At 37.8% G+C, this 22,784-nt stretch overlaps 1 protein-coding gene across 5 annotated transcripts in view; it reads right to left on the bottom strand.

The window, feature by feature from the left end:
- The window catches only part of LOC127638910 (cGMP-inhibited 3',5'-cyclic phosphodiesterase 3A-like), a 123,922-nt gene that overhangs the window by 37,367 nt on the left and 63,771 nt on the right, over positions 1 to 22,784 (bottom strand). For 4 of the 5 annotated variants that reach the window (XM_052120663.1, XM_052120659.1, XM_052120660.1 and 1 more), the window contains exon 3: positions 224 to 493. The exons of the other annotated variant lie outside the window; for it this stretch is intronic. In XM_052120663.1, coding sequence (XP_051976623.1) covers positions 224 to 493 — 270 coding nt within the window. The remainder of the gene's footprint in view (positions 1 to 223; positions 494 to 22,784) is intronic. 5 annotated transcript variants of the gene reach the window in all.

The following is a 22,784-nucleotide window of genomic DNA, read 5'->3' as shown; positions in this document are numbered from 1 at the left end:
CACAGAAAAAAAAATTATGTACCCTTTTCCCCCAATTTAAAAATAAATGTGACTTTTCATCTTGTTGATTTGGATCATGGAAGTTGATTGAATAACTTCCTGAAATCCCTATGAAGAAAATGAATAGGAAAAATGCGGTCGATACAGCCACAAACACATAACTGTTGTTCCAAAAACATAGCAAAGTCCTCATCCTGGTACCTGAGCAGGTGTGTCACCTTACCTTGGGGGTGGCCAGCCTTTCTCCCTTTTCCGGCACCTCCTCTGAGTCGGAACAGGTGTGTCCTTCGCTGAAGGCCAGCAGGGGACTCAGGCGTGGAGGGCAGCGGTGGTGCAGCGGTTGGAAGGTGAGCTGCGTGCTCAGCAGGTTACTGACGGCCCGCAGCGTGCTGCAGGTATTGGGCGGGAGGGAGGGGTCCGCTAGCAGATCTGAGATCAGACCATGGGCCTCACCCATAACAGCAATGTCCACATTCACACTGGTGCCTGAAGACTGAGGAGGGAGAGAGAGAGAGAGAGAGAGAGAGAGAGAGAAAGTTAGAGCAAGGGAGAGAGTTAAACAGACAGGTAGCAAGACAGAGAGAGAGAGAGACAAAAGAGAGGGAGAGAAAGAAAAGCAATGTTAGCTCATCTGCACCTCAGCGGTGACGCGATGCAGCACTGACGTAACGGCACACTGACGCAAACAGTGACGCGGCACTGCTACACACGAGGGAACGAGAGACAGAGAGAGAGATTTTGAGGGTAAGAGAGAAGGAGGTCACTAGAATTACAGGAGAAATGAGCCGATAGACAGTAAAAGGAGATGAGAATAAGAATGAAACGTTCACAGCAGCGACTAAAAACGAAATGTTTTTCATTTCGGTTCATTCTGAGCAAAAACTGTGTTTCTTCATTCTGGTTCAGAAGTTCTGCAGCCTCCTTTCCAAAAGGTTAACGGTTAGAAAAAATAAAAGAACATTTAATAATGTTCTTTTTAATATGGCAGTAGTCTGAGCTAAGTGGAGGGTGAAATACCAATTGCAGTGCTGCCAGATCCTGCAAGAGAAACAACCAGCCTGGTCTGGAAAAACAAGCCCAAAATAAGCCACATGCTTCACCAAAATAAGCGAAAATAAGCAATAAATGTTTTTCCTGTGTGGTGGATTTATCAGCATAGAAATCTTAACAAGCAGTAAATTAACAGTTAAGTATAATCTTATTTACAGATCTGCTTCTGATTCAATACCCGGCAGCATTAAATCTGTATTAATGCGTCACATCTAACAATAATTCAGGAAAGACTCGGACACAACTGAGAAATGTACTTTTTACTTCTAAAATGTTTTCCATGTATCTGGATTAACCGTGCATGTACTGTATACAGTATGTAGTAATTACACATAGTTGTTATAAAGATCTTAATTCACAGAATACAACATCCACAATGGGCAAGAAATGTGTAATGCAACAGTTTCCTTCAGGATCAAAACACGTGTTTCATTTTTTTGGGCAACTTGAAGTGGTGAAGTTCAAAACCCGCTGGCTTTTAGTTTCATGACAAAATTAACTGGTTATAACCAGTTACCAGCATTTAAAAATGATATAAAGTTTTCACTCCGGAACTATTGATAATCACTTGTTCCAGTTTTTGGTTACATTCTGCTAACATTCTGGTTCACAGTTTCATCTTACTCTTTGTTTCACAAGTGTCTGAAATCGCTCCCTATTCCCTATATAGTGTATTATGGCCCTGATTCACTGATTTCACAATTTTTGCAAAATGCACAAAATAAAGGGCGGTCTCGATGCAAATGTACACACGCAAAGTGATATATCCCACCTGAAAGACATTTCAACAGAACAGAAACAGAAACTGCGAGATCAAAATAATACGAGTCGTATTATTTGGCATTTGAGGTAGGTATTTATAAGGTGTTAAGCTGTTATTGTGGCACAACTGAGAACATGGAGAACATAGAACAGCTGTAGAGGACACGGAACAGTTTTATTAGGTTACTTTAGAACTTTACAAAATAATAAATGATAACATGATGAACACTCTGATAACTCTAACATTAAACTAGCCTACTAACATGTTGTGTCCAAATGATGTCGTATTCATCATCAGTAATTATCATACTTGGGGTTTGAAATTCTGATTTTATGCAAGTATACATCAGTGGTGCGATGGCATAACATGTACATAATATTTTATTGTCATCTTTGTTAATTATGAATTAAAGCAATTTCGGCATCTGCTCAACAATCATTTGAAACATTTTAAGAAAAGAGTCATACACAAGTATTCTCAACTACCCTAAGTAGCTGTCACGATTACCTGTTGTCTGCCCGGTGTTCTCTGTCGCACTATCATGTTTATGTCATGTTTCCTTGTCTGCTCCGTGTTTTCCACTTCACCCGTCACCGTTCGCGCTCCATGTCGTGTTTTCCTTGTTGTTCGCCCCGTGTTTCACTGTCCTTGTCTAAACTACATTTCCCACAATTCCCGGCCTTCCTCTCTGCCTGCACTCATCATTGTTTTCACCTGTGCCTCGTTCAGTCTCCACTTTGTCTGTGTATTTAAACCCTGGTTCTTTGTTCAGTCTTTGTCGATCGTTGTTGAATGTTACCGTTTCACGTTCATGCCTCTGTCAGTGTGTGCTACCTCTTTTCGTGTTCGTGTTCGTGTTCGTGTTCGTGTTCGTGTTCGTGTTCGTGTTCGTGTTCGTGTTCGTGTTCGTGTTCGTGTTCGTGTTCGTGTTCGTTCGAGGATTACCCTGCTGTTCGTGGATGTTAGTCAACTCGTGTTCACCCGTGTGTGAGTTTGTGTTTGTTTACTTTTCCCCTCGTGGACATTTTATTTGCTCCAGTGTTTGTTTAATGTTGATATCGGGTATGGTTTCTTGTCATGCCTTTGCCCCGGTTTCCTGCCCATCGTGTTTGTTCTCCTAGCTGTGTGTTCTGTTGTTTGATAGTTAGTTTTTCCCATCGTGGACATTCCTTTGTGTTTACCTTTTTGTTAATATATATATTAAACTGCGTTTGGATCCTAACCTTCTGTCTGCCGTCCCCTGATTACCCACACCGTGACAGTAGCAATGATTTTATGATCTTATCATATTATCCTATACATAAAGATATTTATAATAATAAATGTCATATTATATTGAAAATAAAAATTAAATAATAAAATGGTATTATTTAATGAGAGCCGTACAGTAAGTGAGCGTGCTTTTGGTGCAATTACCACACGTAAAAGCCTCCTTATTACGGAGTAGGGTGTCAAAGTATTCAGTATTCACAAAACAGTAGGCGAGAAATACCCGGATTACCTACAACACCGACGAGATTTAGACGCGTGTATCCACTGGACCCTTAACTAAGTCTTAACCTTGTGTGACCCCGTGTCCACATGCGTGGACATTGTATTTTTGCTTCGCTATATGCAACAGATCATTTAAATCAATTTAAACCGGCTGAATACTGTTCACAAGACTCTGCACTGTCATTTAAAGATTGAACTTCTGGTGCTCCACGTCACATGACACAACACCATGATATCAATTTCCGTGAAGCTCTACTACGGGCGCAACGGCAACAAAAGTGCCTCCGGTAAGAAACCTTGTAAAAAGTAGCATCTCTAGTTTCATTCGATTTGCTGCTTTAAAAAATTCATGAATTTTTTGCGCATCAGCACGCTGATAAACATGAAGTCCACATATGTGGAAAATGGGACCTCATTACCACAAAAGTTGAAAAAGTTGATATTTTGAATAATTTTCAACTAGTACAAATCTGTGGGTCATTTCGCTTCATTTTAATATACATTTTGTTACATTTTTTGTTGTTATCACTGTATAGTACAAATCTATTCACTCAACATGTTTAGCGGACATGAGACAATGGTGATCAGTACATAGATTCAGAATTTTATAATGCATCATTTTAGTTTAACATGGTTTGCAGTGATGATGCTGGTCATTACTTTGAATCTGAATTATTTATTCAGCTTTATAGAAAATCAGCTGTAATGTCTATAACATCTCAAAAACATGGACACAACACTCCTGGAAACATAATAAACTATTTGATGAAAAAAGAATCTACATCTTGGTATTATTTCACAGCTTAGTCACGCTGTCCACATATGTGGACATCAATTTTTATGAAAACTATTTGCTTTAGAAATGTATTTATTTATTTTTTGCTTGTTTATTAAATGCTACTAGTTACACATCAAAAATGGAAATGTAAAACGCACACAGGAGTCACGTTCGGGTCTCAGGAGGATAATGCAACAGGAGGTGAGAAGACACGATATACAAAATGTTCAATAAAATACTGCAGTTTTTTTTCAAATGTAAGGAGTATCTACTGTGCAGTATATACCAAGTAAGCTGCTCCTTGTGGAAAAAAGAGTTCCTACAGAACACATTTATAAGGGCCGAGAAGTGCGTACTTCATCAAATGCAGTACATACTGTACTCTGATAGTATGCAAATTTGGACGCAACTTAAATTTGCACTAGTAGTGTACTGTACTTTCACTTCTTTATAGTCATTAATTGGTTAAAAAATTGCATCAAAATATAACAAGCCAAAATGACAGGGATTTGTGATGACTGGTTACATTTTTTCCCATTAATTGAATTGAACCTCAAGGTTTTTATCATTGACTTATTTACTGAGGTAACATTATCATTATCTAGTAAGATTGCTGAATGTGGAAATGAACATTTGTGTGATTCAAATATTCGTTTATCATCAGTATGTAACATATTCATCCTAATCTAATCAATGAATGTTATTAATTAATCTTATAAGAAGAGTTGACCATTAGGAACAACTATATTATACAACCAAACCGAACATTATTCAATTACTATTTTGCCGGTTGAAGAGGGCCACAGTTGTTCAGTATTCAACAAAGAGAACATTTTCAAGACAGGCAGCACCTGCTCAGCCGTATGGGTTCACAAGCTGTTACATACTAAGGGGCTGTTCTCACAGAAAGCATTCTTGCATCCAAAAACAGCCAGACAGTGCAATGAAATGGAACAGAATGCAGATGTCTTGTGTTTTTGAAAGCTGAATATTTTAGCTTAAATCTCAGTTATCTCAGAAATAAATGCATTTTTTTGCAGTCAAAAGCTAGACATTTTAAAGAGTCATGTAAACTAGCTACTCGAGCTAATATACTCCGTACCAACCTCAACAGCACCTTTGTTCTGTGAATTTTTTATAAAACCTAAAAAACGAAAGAAAGTACGTGTAAAGCAAATTTACATGAAACAGACTCATAGGATTTTGACAGCTGGGCCTACCAGAAAATATTTGTTTACATTTTTGTCCTCCACACAAATCTCATTCATTCATTTTGCAAGTCCATGTGCCATTGACAGCGGCCTACAGAGTGGTTACTATAGCAACAAGTTGGCTTCAATGGGTCAGGTTCGTACTCTGTGCTTGTGTTCAAAACACTCACGTATTAACTGCTCGCTCTCATCTTACTGTATCGGATGTTCTTTTATAATAAGCTCTTCCTAGTGAGGTCACAGACCCCTGCATAGACACTTCACACAGGACACTACCCTCAGTGAATAATGCAAAATCACTCAGTTGAATTACATAAAAGAAATATTGGAAGGGAGCTGCCTGAAAAAATGGTACGTGGGGGCTTGATGAGTAATGCACACCAAAAAAGGAAATTGCTGCTGTCATGCAGGGGAAAATGAATAAAAATAAGTACTCTCGTAGTCTAATCTTTCATCCCGCTTTGAATTATTAAACTCATGTGGGCTTGTAGCTTTGGCAAAATAGAGCAGATAACATTTTGATTCAAGTCTATCATGGCCAAACCTAACAATCACACAATCAATCAGACTTCCTGTAATAGTCTGATTTTGACAAATTGTTTATGTTTGGAATGGCACACTACCATACAGTTTCTGCATTACTTAGTATGTATTGTATACTGTACACAGTATGCATGCACATTTGCCATCAGTAAATGGTCTGCACTTATGTAGCGCTTTTTTAACCTTAGCGGTATTCAAAGCGCTTTACACTGTGACTCATTCACCCATTCACACACACATTCACACACCAATGACGGCAGAGCTACCATGCAAGGTGCTAGCCTGCCACTGGGAGCAACTTGGGGTTCAGTGTCTTGCCCAAGGACACGTCGGCATGTGGAGTCATGTGGGCCGGGTATCGAAATGCCAACCCTGCGATTAGTGGACAACCCACTCTACCACCTGAGCCACATCCACCCCAAACACTTTAAATAAGGCTGTATATACAGTATGATAACATCAGGTAACAATAGAGAATGTATTAATTTTGGTTAAATTATAATTTCTACATATACTAATACATATATTACAATTTTCTATATGAATAGAATACCTAGATGGCCTGTTACATTTACCAAAAATAATTATTTATTTTTTTTTGTTGCAGAATTTGCACTATATCATTTGCACTATATAATAGAGTACACTACTGCACTGTATTACACAATGCAATGCATTTGACTTGACCTCCCTTTTCCCGGTTAACAAAACCAGAATTAATATCAACCATTTCAAACCAATTAATATCGAACTTTCTCTTGACTTCCTATTTCATCAGTTTGCAAATGTTTAAATAGGCTTACATAAAATTGGATGAAAAAGCTAAATAATATAACTGTATTTACAGTGTGCTCAAGAGGATTTCTGATTGGGTTATTGACAAAAAACATTGTTTCTATGTCAAGTGGTTTGACAGTCAATTAAAAGGTATTAAAATACTTTCCTTGCACCTTGAATACATGAGTGTACATGATCGGTAATTAAAAAAAAGTGTTCTTATTTATTCTTCTTATCATTCTTTCTAAAAATAAAACATTTTATTGCCATATAATATATTAAAGGGCTTGTCATTTCTCTTGACAACTAAACATGTCATTATAAAGATGCACGCAGTGATCAGTGAGAGGCAAAGCATTTCAGGTCAATTCATCACTAGTGTAAGTTCATCTCACAGTGCTGCAGTGATTCAGTGCGGCGTAGCTCACTCTCCCTCTGTCTAAACTGCCCTGGAGTGAGCTGCAGTAATTAGCCGTGGTGCTCGGGGCAAAGTGAGAGCACGCCTGGAATGACAAACTCAAGCGCGCGCACGGGGAGTTCGAGTGTGGCAGAAAAAGCAGTTTGGGATTCTGTTGACATCCGTCAATGTCCTGCGAGTCATTCAGGCAGTTCACAGCTATAATGAGCACATGTGGAGGATGTACGCACAACTTTACTCTACGTTTGCCAGAGTTAGCTTCTGCTAGACACCATGTTCCACTGGGATGAAAAACTGGGGGGGGGGGGGGGTGTTCCTATAGCCTGAAATCGCTCTGCAAAGTGGACACCACAGGCTAGTCAGCCATTTAAAGTGAGATTTCACATCGTGTGGACGGAGCATAATCATTTTTTTTTTATTTTTATAAATAAATAAACTTAAAGGTTCAAGTATGAAAATAATACAAATTGTATTATTTTATTATATGAACGTACTATAGACATCTACTGTATATATGGGTGTTTCTTTAACTTTGGGCACTTTTAATACTGTATATTTCTAGAAAGTATCTTCTCTCACTTATTTATTTTTTACTGTGCATTTATAGTTTCTGTACATCCTTCACAGGAGATTTGTGTCATATTTATTTTCTTTTTTCTGAAAATCATGATAATTCCCACCATAGGGTTATTCCCAAAACATCTCAAATTCTGTTTTGGGCTTAAAATAATTCTTATTTCATAGCTAACATTTGAAGTTTTCTAAATGCAAACAACTAAATAATATTTTCACACTTTCTGCATCATTTCAAAAATTTTCATTTTTTCATATTGAAAGTCTGGGACTAACATAAGGCTAAAACAGTAAAAATCAATAAATAATAGACATTTCAAAATGACTAAAAGTAAACGATAAAGGCCAGTTAAAAAGTGAAGGTGACTTTCATATAACAAAAAGAAAGAAGTTGAAATAGTTTTGTTTTAAACAAAATCAACTCCCCAAAGGTGAAGAAAAGTACGATAATTCATATTATTTTACCTGAATATATGTGAAAACCCGGCTAAAATCATCCCACATAATGTAAAGAACATTCTGTGAAAATATAACATTGATATCTTTAATATTGACTGAGGAAGGCAATGTCAAAATTTGCTGAATTTCAGACTCTGAAAATCATGTTTTTGAGAAATTCCAATTTAAAAACAAGCACATTTGAACCATAATTATCCTGACTATGTGCCATATACAACATTAAAGCGGAGATTCTCCCATTTTCAGTGGTATATGACACATTTATGGAAAAACTCTTAAAGTTTTGTAGAACAGGTCTATTTATTATGATGCGCACGTCCAAAAAGCATAAACATATTGAAAGGAAATGGGGGTACCATGAAAGCTTGATTGTAGCAACAATTACCAAGTCAATTCAGTGGAATGATTTGTATAACTTTATTAGTAAAATGAAATATCAGTAGAAAATGTCATTAATATATAAATTAATTCATATATATAATTATCTCATTCTCTTACTGGGCTACTGTGTAACATTTGGAGCAAAAAAAAAATAAATAAAAAAAAATACACGTTCACCCAAAAATGAAAATATTGTCATAATTTGCTTTTTGAGTGAACTATCCCTTTAACAGGTCAGTCTCAAACTTTGTATAAACAGAACCACACATTCTAAAATTCTGTAGATGCAGAATAGAATCATCTCAGGGATTCTATTCACAAAAGTATGTCAATTTTGGTATTAAAAAGTCTCAGATTAGTATTCAAATAATAATAATAAAAAAAATGGTTATATCATAATTTGGGGCAATTCCACCGAGATTAATATCATACAAGCTGTTTAAGCAATCAGCTATTTTCTGTTCCTGCTCGCACTTCATAGGTGCCATGTCAGATAGTTAATTCATCAACCCGATGCATCAGAATCCAGAAAACGAATTATTTTGATATGTAGCAGTCCTAAAATTTCCTTAAAATAACCTGATTATTACTGAAAGAATGTTGAGCTACAAAACAAATAAGCTGTTCTTAAAATAACTGTGATGACACGAAACAAATCTCCACAGACATCGGAACCCGGTTTAAGTCGCATTTTTTCCCCTTAAGTGGTGTTGACCAGATCGTTGCTCGTGCGGATTGATATTAAGGTCTATTTACAATTTCTGAACCAAATAATACAAGAATCAGCAGATGTTTTTGCGCCAAAATAAACCCAGAGATGTTTGAAATCAATGTTTAGGAAGCCCACGTTCGATATTTTTTTGCGCAAAATTATAAAACGTAGTGTCAATAAAATTATACATTTCAGTATTTATCATGTTATAAATGAAAATTTGAGTATTGTATCTCAAATAGTGGAGTGGTGGTGGTGTAGTGGGCTAAAGCACATAACGTGTAATCAGAAGGTTACTGGTTCGATCCCCGTAGCCGCCACCACCATTGTGTCCTTGAGTAAGACACTTAACTCCAGGTTGCTCCGGGGGTGATTGTCCCTGTAATAAGTGCACTGTAAGTCACTTTGGATAAAAGCGTCTGCCAAATGCATCAATGTAATGTAAATCCCTTGATATAATATATCATTTACAGCAATAAACACACATTACCTATTTTCATCATTTTTATAGCTATGACTACTTTGACGCTCTTAATCTCATAATTAGATTATGCGACTTTGGCCGGGATTTCACAGACGGGGTCACATATTAGCATAACTAGAAACCCCTAATTTGCACGACTTTTGTTTGATGAGTTTGTGAAATATTCCAAAAGAACATTTGATCAAGTGACGTGAACTTCTACGGATATCCCCTTTGTGTAGGAAGCAGTGAACACTACTTAGGGACCCTGGCGCAATTTGTGTACAGAGGGTGCAAATAGGGCTCCAATCGAGTGCTTCTGCAAAACGTTCCAGTTGTAAAACTATGTAAACACAGCAACTGTCTGCCAATGTGCTTATTTGGGGTTGTTGGATTTAGTTTTAACAGTCAAACACAGAATAGCTCATTGATTCATCGGCTGTGAAGAGTTGGCACATGACAGAAGTTAGGAATACCACAAGGTAAACTTTTAACGACTGCTGCATTGTGATGAGAAAGAGAGTACAGCAACCTCATGACATGTAATCTCTCCTCCTCGTGCAATAGCAGGTCACGACCTCTTGACCCAGATTGAGAGCATCAGACCAGTGACATTTATTTGTTAGTTTGTTGTATATTTCTGTGGTTCTACCAGATTATCGGTGTGCAAACAGCTGTCCTGTGTGGCAGATGCTATTTACATCGATGTGCAAACAGACACTGTCCAAGTTTAACATTTTATTTACTATACTTATTCTGGCCCTAAGTAGTTTTCTTGAGTTAATGGTTCACACTGAACATTTAAACGTATTAAAATGCGTAAATATGTATGTATAAAGAATGAAGTTATGTTTAAAGTTTAGAAAAACATGCGTACATTTAAACCAAAGGAAATATTAATAATACATTTACATAAACATTCAATCAAAAATATTTTCAAGATTAAAACATTTAAATTTCATAACAAATTTCAATTAAACCAAATTGAGTAATCTTTAACGAAATTAAGTAAAAAACAAATTAGATATTTAAGTTTTACTAATTCAATTTAGCTAAAGATCACACAATTTAATTCGAATTTTGTTATGAAATTGAAACGTGTAAATGTAAAAACTAGCACTTTCACACTTGTATTTCGGTTCTCTTGGTCCGGACGGAAAAAGTAAGTGATTAATTTAGTCCTGGTTCGCTTAGCATTCACACTGGAATTTTTATCACCGAACCTAAAGATACAAAACAAAAGGCATCAAGGGAAATCAAAACATCCAAAACAATGCTGCTGCCGGGGGAAATGCGCTCATTATATTTATATATGTATATATGGTGGTATTTCTACCAGCTGAGAACAAACGAAGAGCTAATAAAATGTGTAAAGGAGTCAAAACAGCACCAGGAATTCCTCCTTTGCATACACAAACGAAGATATGTTGCAAGGACGGATAACGCCGGTTCCGACACCTGTCCCGAACTGTGATGGGCAACATAGCTCCTATGATGAGAAGAACCAGGTATGCTTGAGGTCAGTATTAGGCAAATTACTTCCTGTTTTTGGTCAATTTAGACGCCTTTGGTCCATGTTACGTTCATATATCAATCGAACCGTACCAGAGTTATTTTGGAAGTGGACTGAGATCCACTATTCAGGCGGTGTAGGATGGCAGCGTTCACACTTGTTCAAATGAACCGCACTAACAGAGCAATCACACCAGAGTTCGTTTTAATCGAACCAAACCTGCCAAGTGTGAACACACCCTTAAAAATAATCAAAACAAAGCGGTTCACTACAATTAATCAGACTTTCTTATGAAAGCATTTGATTCTCCTCCTTGCATAGTATGCTTATAAACAAGGGTTCATATGTCTGAATGCATTGTGCAAATATACCCATTGTGCAAAGGGGCCTTGAATTGTTCCTGTGTGGCTGAGTAGCTGAGAATGGAAAAGTTAAAATCCGGATGATCCTGGAAAATCCTGGATGGGTGGCAACCCTACTTTTATTACTTTTTTGCAGCTACACCACATGTGATTGGATCACCCTAGACCAGGTGTAAATGGGGTCTTAGTGTGCTTGTTCAGTTACATTTATGAAGTGACTTATTTTATACACTTCAAAGTTGCTGATAAATTTGAGCATTCACTAGCCACCATGGCTGGGAGGCAAAAAAACATACATTTCCCACCCTGGATGGAAACCAAAGAGCCCTGCCTTAAAACAACACATTATCCTCCTCTTCAGCGCAACCTTTGTGACATCCTGTGATAGCGAAATTCACCCATTACCTGACTGAAATGGACTCTGTCTATGGCTAATGTCCTTGAATTAGTGTCATTGTGTCTGTGTTTGTGTGTGTGCATTGGGAGTGTGTGTGTGTATATATTGGCTTCAGGTGATTTCAACAACATATCTAGGGAACAAAACGGAGGTTGCTGGTGGAAACAGTATTGATCTGTCCGGGCTGATCAGGGCTGCTGCAAACAACAGTACACACATACAGGAAAAGCCGGCTAATAGCAGCTCATTGATTTTAGCGAACTACTGATTATATGCTAGACAAGAACGCTAGCACAGATAGTGCTGAGTCATGTTATCTACGTGCGTATGCATTCCAAACACAGCGCCCGATGGGATATGAATGTGCATTAGCATAAAAGAGAGCGAGAGCTTTGATTCAGGAACACAGCTTTCATTTTAGCTGAAACGCTGCGCTGGCACGTGTTTCAGCACTCCTCTCAGCTCCTCAGAGGAACACGCTTATAAGACCACATCACGCGGAACCAGAGGCCGCTGCGCAGATGGTACACTTCATCCACGGGCATAACAGCTGCAATGAGGCAAGAGAGAGGAAGAACCCTGTACGCCACACCAGCTGAGATGTTTCCCTTATTCTTCACTGACTTACACGCCACACCATGGCTGTCCCATCCGGATACTGACCCCACAGTACAAACGGAGCACTTTCTGTTGGTGACTTGCTCAAATGCTCAAATCTGTTCACCTGAAACAGAAACTGGCCAGAGTAGCTCAAAATACTTTGGGCTCATGCCAAAGTTTTATCAAAGAATGAGTTGTATTCATATTTTTCTAAAATCATCATTATTAATGCAATGAATTCATGGTAAATTGAACACATTTTATTCATATTAAACAAATGCATTCAAATGTCAGCACATTGAAATCAGAGCGAAATTCCCAAACTAGCATTTCTGAGAAATTTAATTAAAAAAACGAAATGCTAATATAAATATTGGACAAAGATGTGTTTTTCCATACAGACTACATACAGACGTAACATTTCCATTTACCATACAGACTCAACATCGTCATGACACCCCAAAAGTGACGTATAACAACAGTCCTACTTGGAAAACCAAAGGATAAGTAATGATAGTACATGGATGAACCCTTGTAAGGTTTGAACCAACAACCTTTAAGTTACCAGCCCAGATATTTAACCAATTTAACCAACACTTGATACCACTGACAATGCAGTCCTTGCCAAAAACACACTTTGTGATTGAAACAAGCCCTAACTTGTATGTTGCAAGGAATCCGTTTTTCAACACAAGAGCAAACTCCAAACAAGCATGAAAAACTGACGATGCACTTCAGCACTCCACTGATTCTGTATTGCATTGGCTGTGTGCACTCTGGTGGCAGTTTTAACAGCCAATGAGTCACAATGGCATGATAAAGAGTACAGCGTGACTATAGAGTGTGAATGAACTGAGCTGCCAGAGGTCTTTAAAACACAAGAATGTTAATGGCTGTTTGTGAAAGCTCTCAGACGCAGTGCCTCTTTACTTCCTCCAAAATACTGAAGTGTACACAAAAGTCAGAAATGTCTTCATGCCACATATCGCTTTGACACACTGACCCAAGCTAAAACACTACAAAAATTGAAAAATGGTTTCAAAGTTGCTTTGTTTTAATGTGGGTTTTACTGCAATTTTGTTGACACTGTTTTCTCTGAATCGGAGCATGGTTAAGTCAAACCCATCTGTCACAGGACAGATCATGGTCCAAGAGACCCGTTTCTTTCTTGACTCTAAAATCCAAGTGTTTTTAAACTCCTAGAGCCTCTGCGTAGTGTGTATACCGGGCTTTTTCCCGGTGGGCTGATGCAATTTGGGTCTGATCAGGGGTGGACTGGCCATTGGGAGAACCGAGCGGGCTGGTGAGTCGGCCGCGAAATGTGCCGAATGGGCTGCGATAAGCTAAAATGAGCCGCTACGTTATGCAGAACGGACCACAAAACGGCACCGCGATATGCAAATCCAATGCAAGTTCTATGTAAATCCCAGGCCGATTTCTCTCCCAGTCCTATGTGTAGCCTACCCTAAATGGACTAACAGCCTCAGTCAATATTGTGTGCTGTTCAAAAACAAGGTGGTTTTTATGAGGGTTTTTTGAGGTTCTCAGTGCGGTATTCCACAAATACCAAGAACTCAACTCTAGTTCTCTCACGTTTGGTTGTAGTGATGTTGGAGACGTCTTTATTCCTGACCCAAACTGAAGGTAATGATCAGAGTCGATCATTGATTGAATGAAAATAGGATTGAATGAAAATATTATGGTTGATCTACTTTTTACTTTTCTCTATTCAAAACTCGAAAAAGACCCTTCATTGCAAAAATCATTTTCTTATGGAGCATTTATTTGGTCTAATTTTCTGGTAAAAATATTTTACCATCCTTAAAAAAAACAGAAAACAACTTGAGAAGCAGAATGGCATAAGATATTAAGTCTTGTTTTCAGAGAAATCTAACATGGGGTTTAAAATGGCAACAGGGTTTTTCATTTGAAACTCATTGGCAAATAGTTTTTCTTGTTATAAGCATAAACGTTATTCAATTTTGTTAACCAAGACAAAATATATATATACACGGTATATATATTTTTTTTTTTAAATGTTTAGATATTTTTACTGGAAAACACGACAAAAATAAATAAGTAAGAAAGTGCAGTGTATGAAATCAGAATTGGACTTTTGTGTCTTTTAGTCCATGTCTGTTAGTTTTGAGGCCATCTAATGCTAGTGTACTCATAAAAATGGACAAAAAACAGCATTACATTTCTGTCCAATCAAATGGACCCTTCCCCCAATAGCACCTGAGACTGACTAGAAAATAGCAAATGATGGGCTGCCATATCAATACAGACGAAATAGTAAGATTACTGTAGTATGGCAGTATGCTGTAGCCTATTCTGAACATACTGAAGCAATGGTTAATGGCTGTGATATAACAAAAGGCTATTGGTTCCTTAAAAATAGGGATGCACTCTTTAATATGCCCACTCCCAACTTCCGATGTCAATTGGAAATATGGCTATGTTCGGAATAGCTTACTACAATACTACACTATTTCTGAAGCATATAGATATTATAGCGAACATTATAGATACTATAGCAAACATTATAGATAATATAGCAAACATTATAAATACTATAGTGAACATCATAGATACTATAGCGAACATTATAGATACTATAGGGAACATTATAAATACTATAGCGAACATTATAGATACTATAGCGAACATTATAGATACAATAGAGAACATTATAGATACTATAGGGAACATTATAAATACTATAGCAAACATTATAAATACTATAGCAAACATTATAGATACTATAGCGAACATCATAGATACTATAGCGAACATTATAGATACTATAGTGAGCATTATAGATACTATAGTGAGCATTATAAATACTATAGCGAACATTATAGATACTATAGTGAACATTATAGATACTATAGCGAACATTATAGATACTATAGTGAACATTATAGATACTATAGCGAACATTATATATACTATAGTGAGCATTATAGATACTATAGCGAACATTATAGATACTATAGTGAACATTATAGATACTATAGCGCACATTATAGATACTATAGTGAACATTATAGATACTATAGGGAACATTATAGATACTATAGCGCACATTATAGATACTATAGCGAACATTATAGATACTATAGTGAACATTATAGATACTATAGCGCACATTATAGATACTATAGTGAACATTATAGATACTATAGTGAACATTATAGATACTATAGTGAACATTATAGATACTATAGTGAACATGATAGATACTATAGCGCACATTATAGATACTATAGTGAACATTATAGATACTATAGTGAACATTATAGACAATTGGTGGCTTCTTTTCCTCCACTAAACATGACAACTAATCCATGTTAAATAGTAAAGAAAATCAAATGCAGGCACAATTAAGATTAGTATACAAAACACCTTTCAAGCATTTAAGCATTCAAGCAAGCAGAGTTCTTTAGAGCAGATTTATTTCTTTTTTTCTTCAACATTTGAAACATAAATTTGGTCAAGTGTCTCCAAACTTTTGACTGATATTGTATAGATAAATATTTACAAAATTGTTTAAAATATTTACAGTATCTCCCACCTGATGCCCAGTACAAGGGCAAACCAGGCAGTGCTCAGAGTTACCACGCCTGTTCCTCATCATGCAGAATTGGGCAAAATCCGAGAACAGTCCCTTTTGGTCCTTTCTAGTTTCTTTACTGGAGAATCTTGGTGCAAAGACTGCACCTCATGCAAAACCACCATCAGCTGTTCCACTGCCCCTCTGGGCCGGCACATAGGAGGCACATAGATGCACAGTACAGGAAGCATTTATATTGAAAATAGCCTGTTGCTAAGTGATAATGGGGCAAAGAGCTTTACCTCAGTGCCCACACAATAAATAGTTGTTTGTGCTAAAATAGTCTCAACAAAAATGCCTCCCCGTCCTTCACACTATTTTTTATGACACAGAGAGAGTTTCATGTGTCCAACAATTTGTTTGTCCACACTGAATGCAAAACTGCTGCGTGATGTGACACAATCACAGCCAATCAGAACATAGAGCGTTTACATGCATGTCAATACTTTGATTACTATCAAAATGACAATGTAAGAAACACGCATTTTCATGAGATTTAAAATGATTCTCTGCTTTTGACATTGAAACATAAACACTTGCTCTTGAAAAACAAACAAAATGGCTGCGTCCGAAATCGTGTACAGCCAGAGTATGTAATGCATTTGATCAGGGATGTTTCTAGCTATAAGTGACATAAGCGGGCACTTAGGGCCCCCGAGCCACCATGGGGCCCTGCAAAGCAAGGTAGTTTTTTCCTAAAATACTAAAAGCTGCAGGTGAAATGAAGGCATCTGTTATAGCTCAATTAGACGGGAAAATGGGGCCCCATTGTAGCCCAAAAGGGGAGGGAGATTGTGAGGGGCCTCCATGTAGGATTTTGTTAAGAGCCCCCATTTGCTCAAAAATGGCCCTGCATTTGAGGAAGAATTCACAAAAGTAAGTTCTTTAGGCACGCCTGTGAGTACAACCCCAATTCTGAAAAAGTTGGGACAGTATGAGAAATGCTAATAAAAAAGGAGTGATTTGTAAATGATATTGACCCTATGCTATATTGAAAGCACTACAACTACACTTATATGATATGATGTGAAAATGTACAGTCATTTGAAATCAGATGATTGCAACATGCTCCAAAAAAGTTGAGACAGGGGCAATTTAAGACTAATAACAATTTGGCGATGTGAAGCAGGGGACATTAAACAGGTGAGGCAATTGTGTTTCATAATACTGAAAACTGTATAAGGAGCCACCAAAAACAGCCTAGCCCTTCAAGAGCAAGGATCGTTCAATGCTTGTCAATTTGCCAACAGATGCTTCAGCAAATAATCCAGCACTTTCAGGACAATGCTCCCTATAGACAAAATGGAAGGATTTTGGGCATTTCACCCTCTAATTTAGTTACAATGGGCAGAATATTGTTAAAAGGTTCAAGGAATCTGGTCAAATCTCAGTGCGTAAAGGGCAAGACGAAAGCCACTTCTGAATGCTCGTCATCTCTGATCCCTCAGACGTCACTGTCTTAATAAACATCATTCATCTGTAAGGGATATCATGAACATGGGCTTGGGATATCTTTAGGAAACCTTTGTTAGTCAACACCAGTCGCTACTGCATCCACAGATGCAAGTTAAGACTTTACTATGCAAAGCAGAATCCATACATCATCACTGTCCAGAAGCACTGCCGAATTCTCTGGGCTTGGTCTCATCTTAGATGGAAAGTAGAACCGTGTTTTTTGGTCTGAAGAGTCCAACAAAAAAAAAACAAAGCCATTGTTTTATCCGGGACAAAGAGGAAAAGGACCATCCAAGTTGTTATCAGTGTCAGATCCGAAAGCCAGTGTCTGTATGGGCCAGGGATGTGTCAGTGCCCAAGGCATGGGTAACTCGCACATCTGTGAGGGCACCATGAATGCAGACAGATATGTACAAATTTTGGATCAACATGTACTGCCACCCAGCACCGTCTTTTCCAGGGACTTCCCTGTGTTTTCAGGCAGGACAACTTCAAACCACATACTGGCTGGATAACAAGTGGCTGTGTGAACAGAGAGTGCGGGTGCCAGATTGGCCTGCCTGCAGTCCTGACTTGTCTCCAATTGAGAAAGTGTGGTGCATTATGAAGCACACCATACGGCAACGAAGACCCCATACAATTGTTCAGCTAAAAACCTACATAATGGATTGTTACATCTCTTGAGATATGTTTTGTCAGTTGTTTTCCTAACTTTGTTTTTCTCTGTTTCTTTGCTGTCATATCTCTCAGTACTTGTTATTGGACACTCTCCCTATCAATCATCATCTACAATACTTGTGTCATTCCTTCTGTGCACCAGTCAGGAAGCGTTCCCAGCGTATAAAGACCCAGGTTAGTGAGGAACGTTAGGAAGAACTTACGCTCATTATTCGATTGGCTAGTGTGCTATATTCAACATCCGCTGTTGTTGTTTTTGCCTTGATTAGTTCTTTGTGCTAAACTTTGATTGTTCGCTTTTGTTGTGTTTTTGTTTTCTTTACTTTGTTAAACATTACTTGTTGTTGAGTCGCTGGACTTTCGTTTTTGTTTACTCCCTTCAACTGTTCATCTAAACTGGCCTACTTCAAAACTTTCCCAGACCAGAGCGGAGTGGACAGGGAAGTACGTCATTTGACCTACATATTGCAACACATGTTGGTTTGTTTGTAAAGACACATGAGGTAAGGAGCGAGCGCTACTCTTGTAAGTTTTGGTTCTGAGTAGCTAGTTTAGATAGAGTGCCGCGGGTGCTGAAGACTATTTTCTTTTTGCATTTTAATTTCTAGACAGGTTAGTGGGTTGTGGGAGACTGAAGTTAGTGGGCGTTTTTGTTTGTTCTTTTCTTTGAATTGGTGCCCCACATGTCCCTCCTCCCTGTGTTCTGCAAACTGTCTTGTTTTGTATGTATTGTATATAACCACTCTGAGTTTTCACTACATCAAAGTTGTAAAAAATATCACAATTTTCACACGGTATCAGCCTCTCTTATTCAATCCACCACACTCCCAGTTGGAGTTCCTGTGTCCCACATTATCTTTCTGTACTTCCCTCCATTCCCCTAGCGTAATTCTAGAGGGTCGTAACATGGATTAATGGGGAAAATTCCACTTTATAGACTTAACAAACTTCGATACTGAATATGACCTGAATATATGACGTAATAAAAAAAATATAATAATTTACCCAGTTTTTTTAATTATTGTGGTCGTTAAACAAGTACAATTTCATCACAAGGAACAACTCTCTTGGTATACAGTGTATACTTACAGTTAAAATGAGTCAATCAACTTGTTTTTTTTTTCAGCATTTTGAATATGAAATCTCTTCAGCTCCTAAGAGATTGTGAGATAGTAAATTGTCCAATGGATGCGCACTTCAGAATCTCACCAAATGTAGCAGATCAGGGGTTTTCAAAGTCAAAGACAGTGGGCCTCCCTTGTGATAATTTGTTCACGTTTGACCCCTGAAACTGAAGGATTGGAATTTGGTGGTCTCAGAAACCGCTCCATTGTCATTTCAGACTAATACGTCACATCTGCTTTATTGGCAAGCTTGACAAATATCAGAGAATCTTCACAATGATTCTTGATAAATATATATATATATATTTTGCCTATTATTTTTATAACTGTTCGTATAATGCTTTAAATATAATATAATTTTTAAACTCAATACATATATACACTACCGGTCAAAAGTTTTGAAACACTAGACTGAAATATTTCTCATGATCTTAAAAAGCTTTTGATCTGAAGGCGTATGATTAAATGTTTGAAATTAGTTTTGTAGACAAAAATATAATTGTGCCACCATATTAATTTATTTCATTATAAAACAAAACATTTTTAATAAAAAAAAAGCTTTTGAAATGAATGACTTGGACCAAATAATAAAGTAAAGCAGCCAATAAGAGTCCAACATTGATGGGAACTCTTCAAAACTGTTTAAAAAGCATCCCAGGGTGAGACCTCAAGAAGTTGGTTGAGAAAATTTCAAGAGTACATTTCTGCAAAATCTAGGCAAAAGGGGGACTACTTTGAAGAGTGGTGGTGGTGTAGTGGTCTAAGCACATAACGGGTAATCTGGTAATCAGAAGGATGCTGGTTCGAGCCCCACAGCCACCACCATTGTGTCCTTGAGCAAGACACTTAACTCCAGGTTGCTCCAGGGGGATTGTCCCTGTAATAAGTGCTCTGTAAGTCGCTTTGGATAAAAGCGTCTGCCAAATGCATAAATGTAAATGTAAATGTAAGATGATAAAATAAAACAGTTTTATTTATTTTGGATTTTGCAACATAATGTCCATTGTTCCATTTATGTTATTCCATAGTTTTGATAACTTTACTATTATTCTAAAATGTGAAGTGTATATACAAATTAATTATTTAATAAAAAGTTTTACCACTCTCCACGCCTTCCCTGACATGCTCTAGCGCCCTCGGGGAGGTACGCCCCACACTCATTCAGATATTTCTCAGCTACTGCTTTATGAATACTAAGGATTCAGGCATCCTACTACACTGGCAGCCTGTTTTTGGCATACTAACTACAGTAGTAGGGAAGCATGCATATTCAGACACAGCCAATATCCTGCCCCAGTCATATCTGGTTTGAACAAAAAGTCTGATTAACATGAAAGAGACAGCTTGTTGCTTTTTCACATCATGCCTTGTTCTGATAGTCCCAGTGCACCCTAGAAAGGCTTACAAGGAAGGGGAGGTCTCCGGAGGCCTCACAGTCCACACAAACACTGGCCCTTATTTTCTCTCCTCTCTCTGAAAGTCACAGGTTCAAATGTCAGTCATATTTGTACTACTCCACACCTTTATCAGGTATTGGAGATGGCTGTTTCCACCAATCAATAGGAGGAAAACAGGCAGAAATCACGCTCGGTTCAGCCTAATGGCCGTCGTTTGAAAGATTGTGTGTGAAGAGGGCCTTTGAAGTATAAATCAGCATTTCATGCAGCAGATACGACACAGAGATGAGAGAAAACCATATGCCGTAATCGACAAATGATGAAACAACTCAGTAATTAGAAAAGAGTTTGCTCCATTAGCTGTGACATAGCTAGCGCACACACACACACACACACACACACGCGCACACACACGCACACACACACGCACACACACACGCACACACACGACTGAGCTTGTTGTGTGTATCAATACGACTCTGAACCAGAAAGAACTACATCGATCCTCAGGGAGGATTTCCTTCTGATAAGAGGGTTTAGACAGACACACACACACACACACACACACACACACACACACACACACATCTCTCCAAAATGTCTCCCTCTGTTCATTTTGGCACTAAGGCCCAAAACATGCAACACTATGCAATCTTGATTTTATGTGGTGTTGTGGTCAAAGTGCAATTCATAATGCAAGTATACGTCACATTCTCAGCATTGCCATAGTGGGTGCTCTAATGCATATACACTGATTAGCCAAAACATTATGACCACCTGCCTAGTATGCTGTTTGTCCTCCATGTGCTACCAAAACAGCACCGACCTGCCGAGGCATGGAATATACAAGATCCCTGAAGGTGTCCTGTGGCTTCTGGCACCAAGACATGAGCAGCAGATAATTCAAATCCTGCAAGTTGCAAGGTGGAGGTGCTGTGGATCGAACTTGTTGGTCCAGCACATCTTCCTGCATTCAACATGTTCACTACAAGAACTGATTGTTTGTTTATCATCTAATCTACCCAGACCTTGACATGTGCCCTTGTTAGAAGATGATCAATGTTATTCACTTCACCTGTGAGTGGTCATAATGTTTTGGCTCAGCAGTATTCTTCTGAGGACAGCTTTCTCTTTCAGGTCGATTACTGTCATGGTGGAGCAACATTTTGAAGATTTGCTGAGTAAGACTTTTAAAACTGTCTTGCCACCTGAATAAAGTAGTTTGAAGGCACAAACAATTACAGGTAACTCTAAGATGCTCTCTTGTATTAAATATAGCAAGAACTACAGTAAAGTATAGAAATCATGTTTATATAATGTCAATCGAGTTCTACAATTTGGTTCAGTTAATGTTCGTATGTTAATAGCTGCTTCTGTTGAAGCCATCAGACCAGTGTTAAATACTGTAATTTCTGGTTAAGAACTACACTACCCATGATCCAGCAGAGAAAGATCCACCTATCAGAAAATCTCGGCACAACAAAGCACGACAAAAGAGTTCTGCAGCAAATGCCCTCTCCCATGATGCACTGTCAATGACACATTCCAGTTGCTCTCCCTACACTCTCAAGCTGCTCATATATTTGTATATATCTGAATATTTTTCAATAAATTTAAATATACTGTGCCCAAGCTTATAAACAACAACTTTTAACTTTTCCATATTTTTCCATAATGTTTTAATCAATTACATCATTTGCAGTGCTTCATGGGATTGTAGTTCATTCCTTCAATAAAGATGATTAATTCACAGTATCTTTTTGTCCAATTTTCAAATACTTTTTTGCTTCAAATCAAAATGTGTAATGTTGTGATTCAGCTTGGTTTGGAATGCTTTTATGAAGTACTTTATGAAAACCCTTTTGAAAATAAATGAATGGGAAAAGTACTTCCGGAACCAAGACGACTGATAAAGTGGGAGGCCACAGTTGCACTCACACTTTATAATACAACGATGTATGCATGCTAAAAGCATTTGCCTTCACATACAGTACATACTTAGCCTTACTCTCTCTTCCTC

This window comes from Xyrauchen texanus, chromosome 47 (genome assembly GCF_025860055.1).
Source record: "Xyrauchen texanus isolate HMW12.3.18 chromosome 47, RBS_HiC_50CHRs, whole genome shotgun sequence".
NCBI classification, from domain to species: Eukaryota; Metazoa; Chordata; class Actinopteri; order Cypriniformes; family Catostomidae; genus Xyrauchen; species Xyrauchen texanus.
Note: the sequence above shows the minus strand (reverse complement) of the source record. Positions and strands in the feature narration are given on the sequence as shown.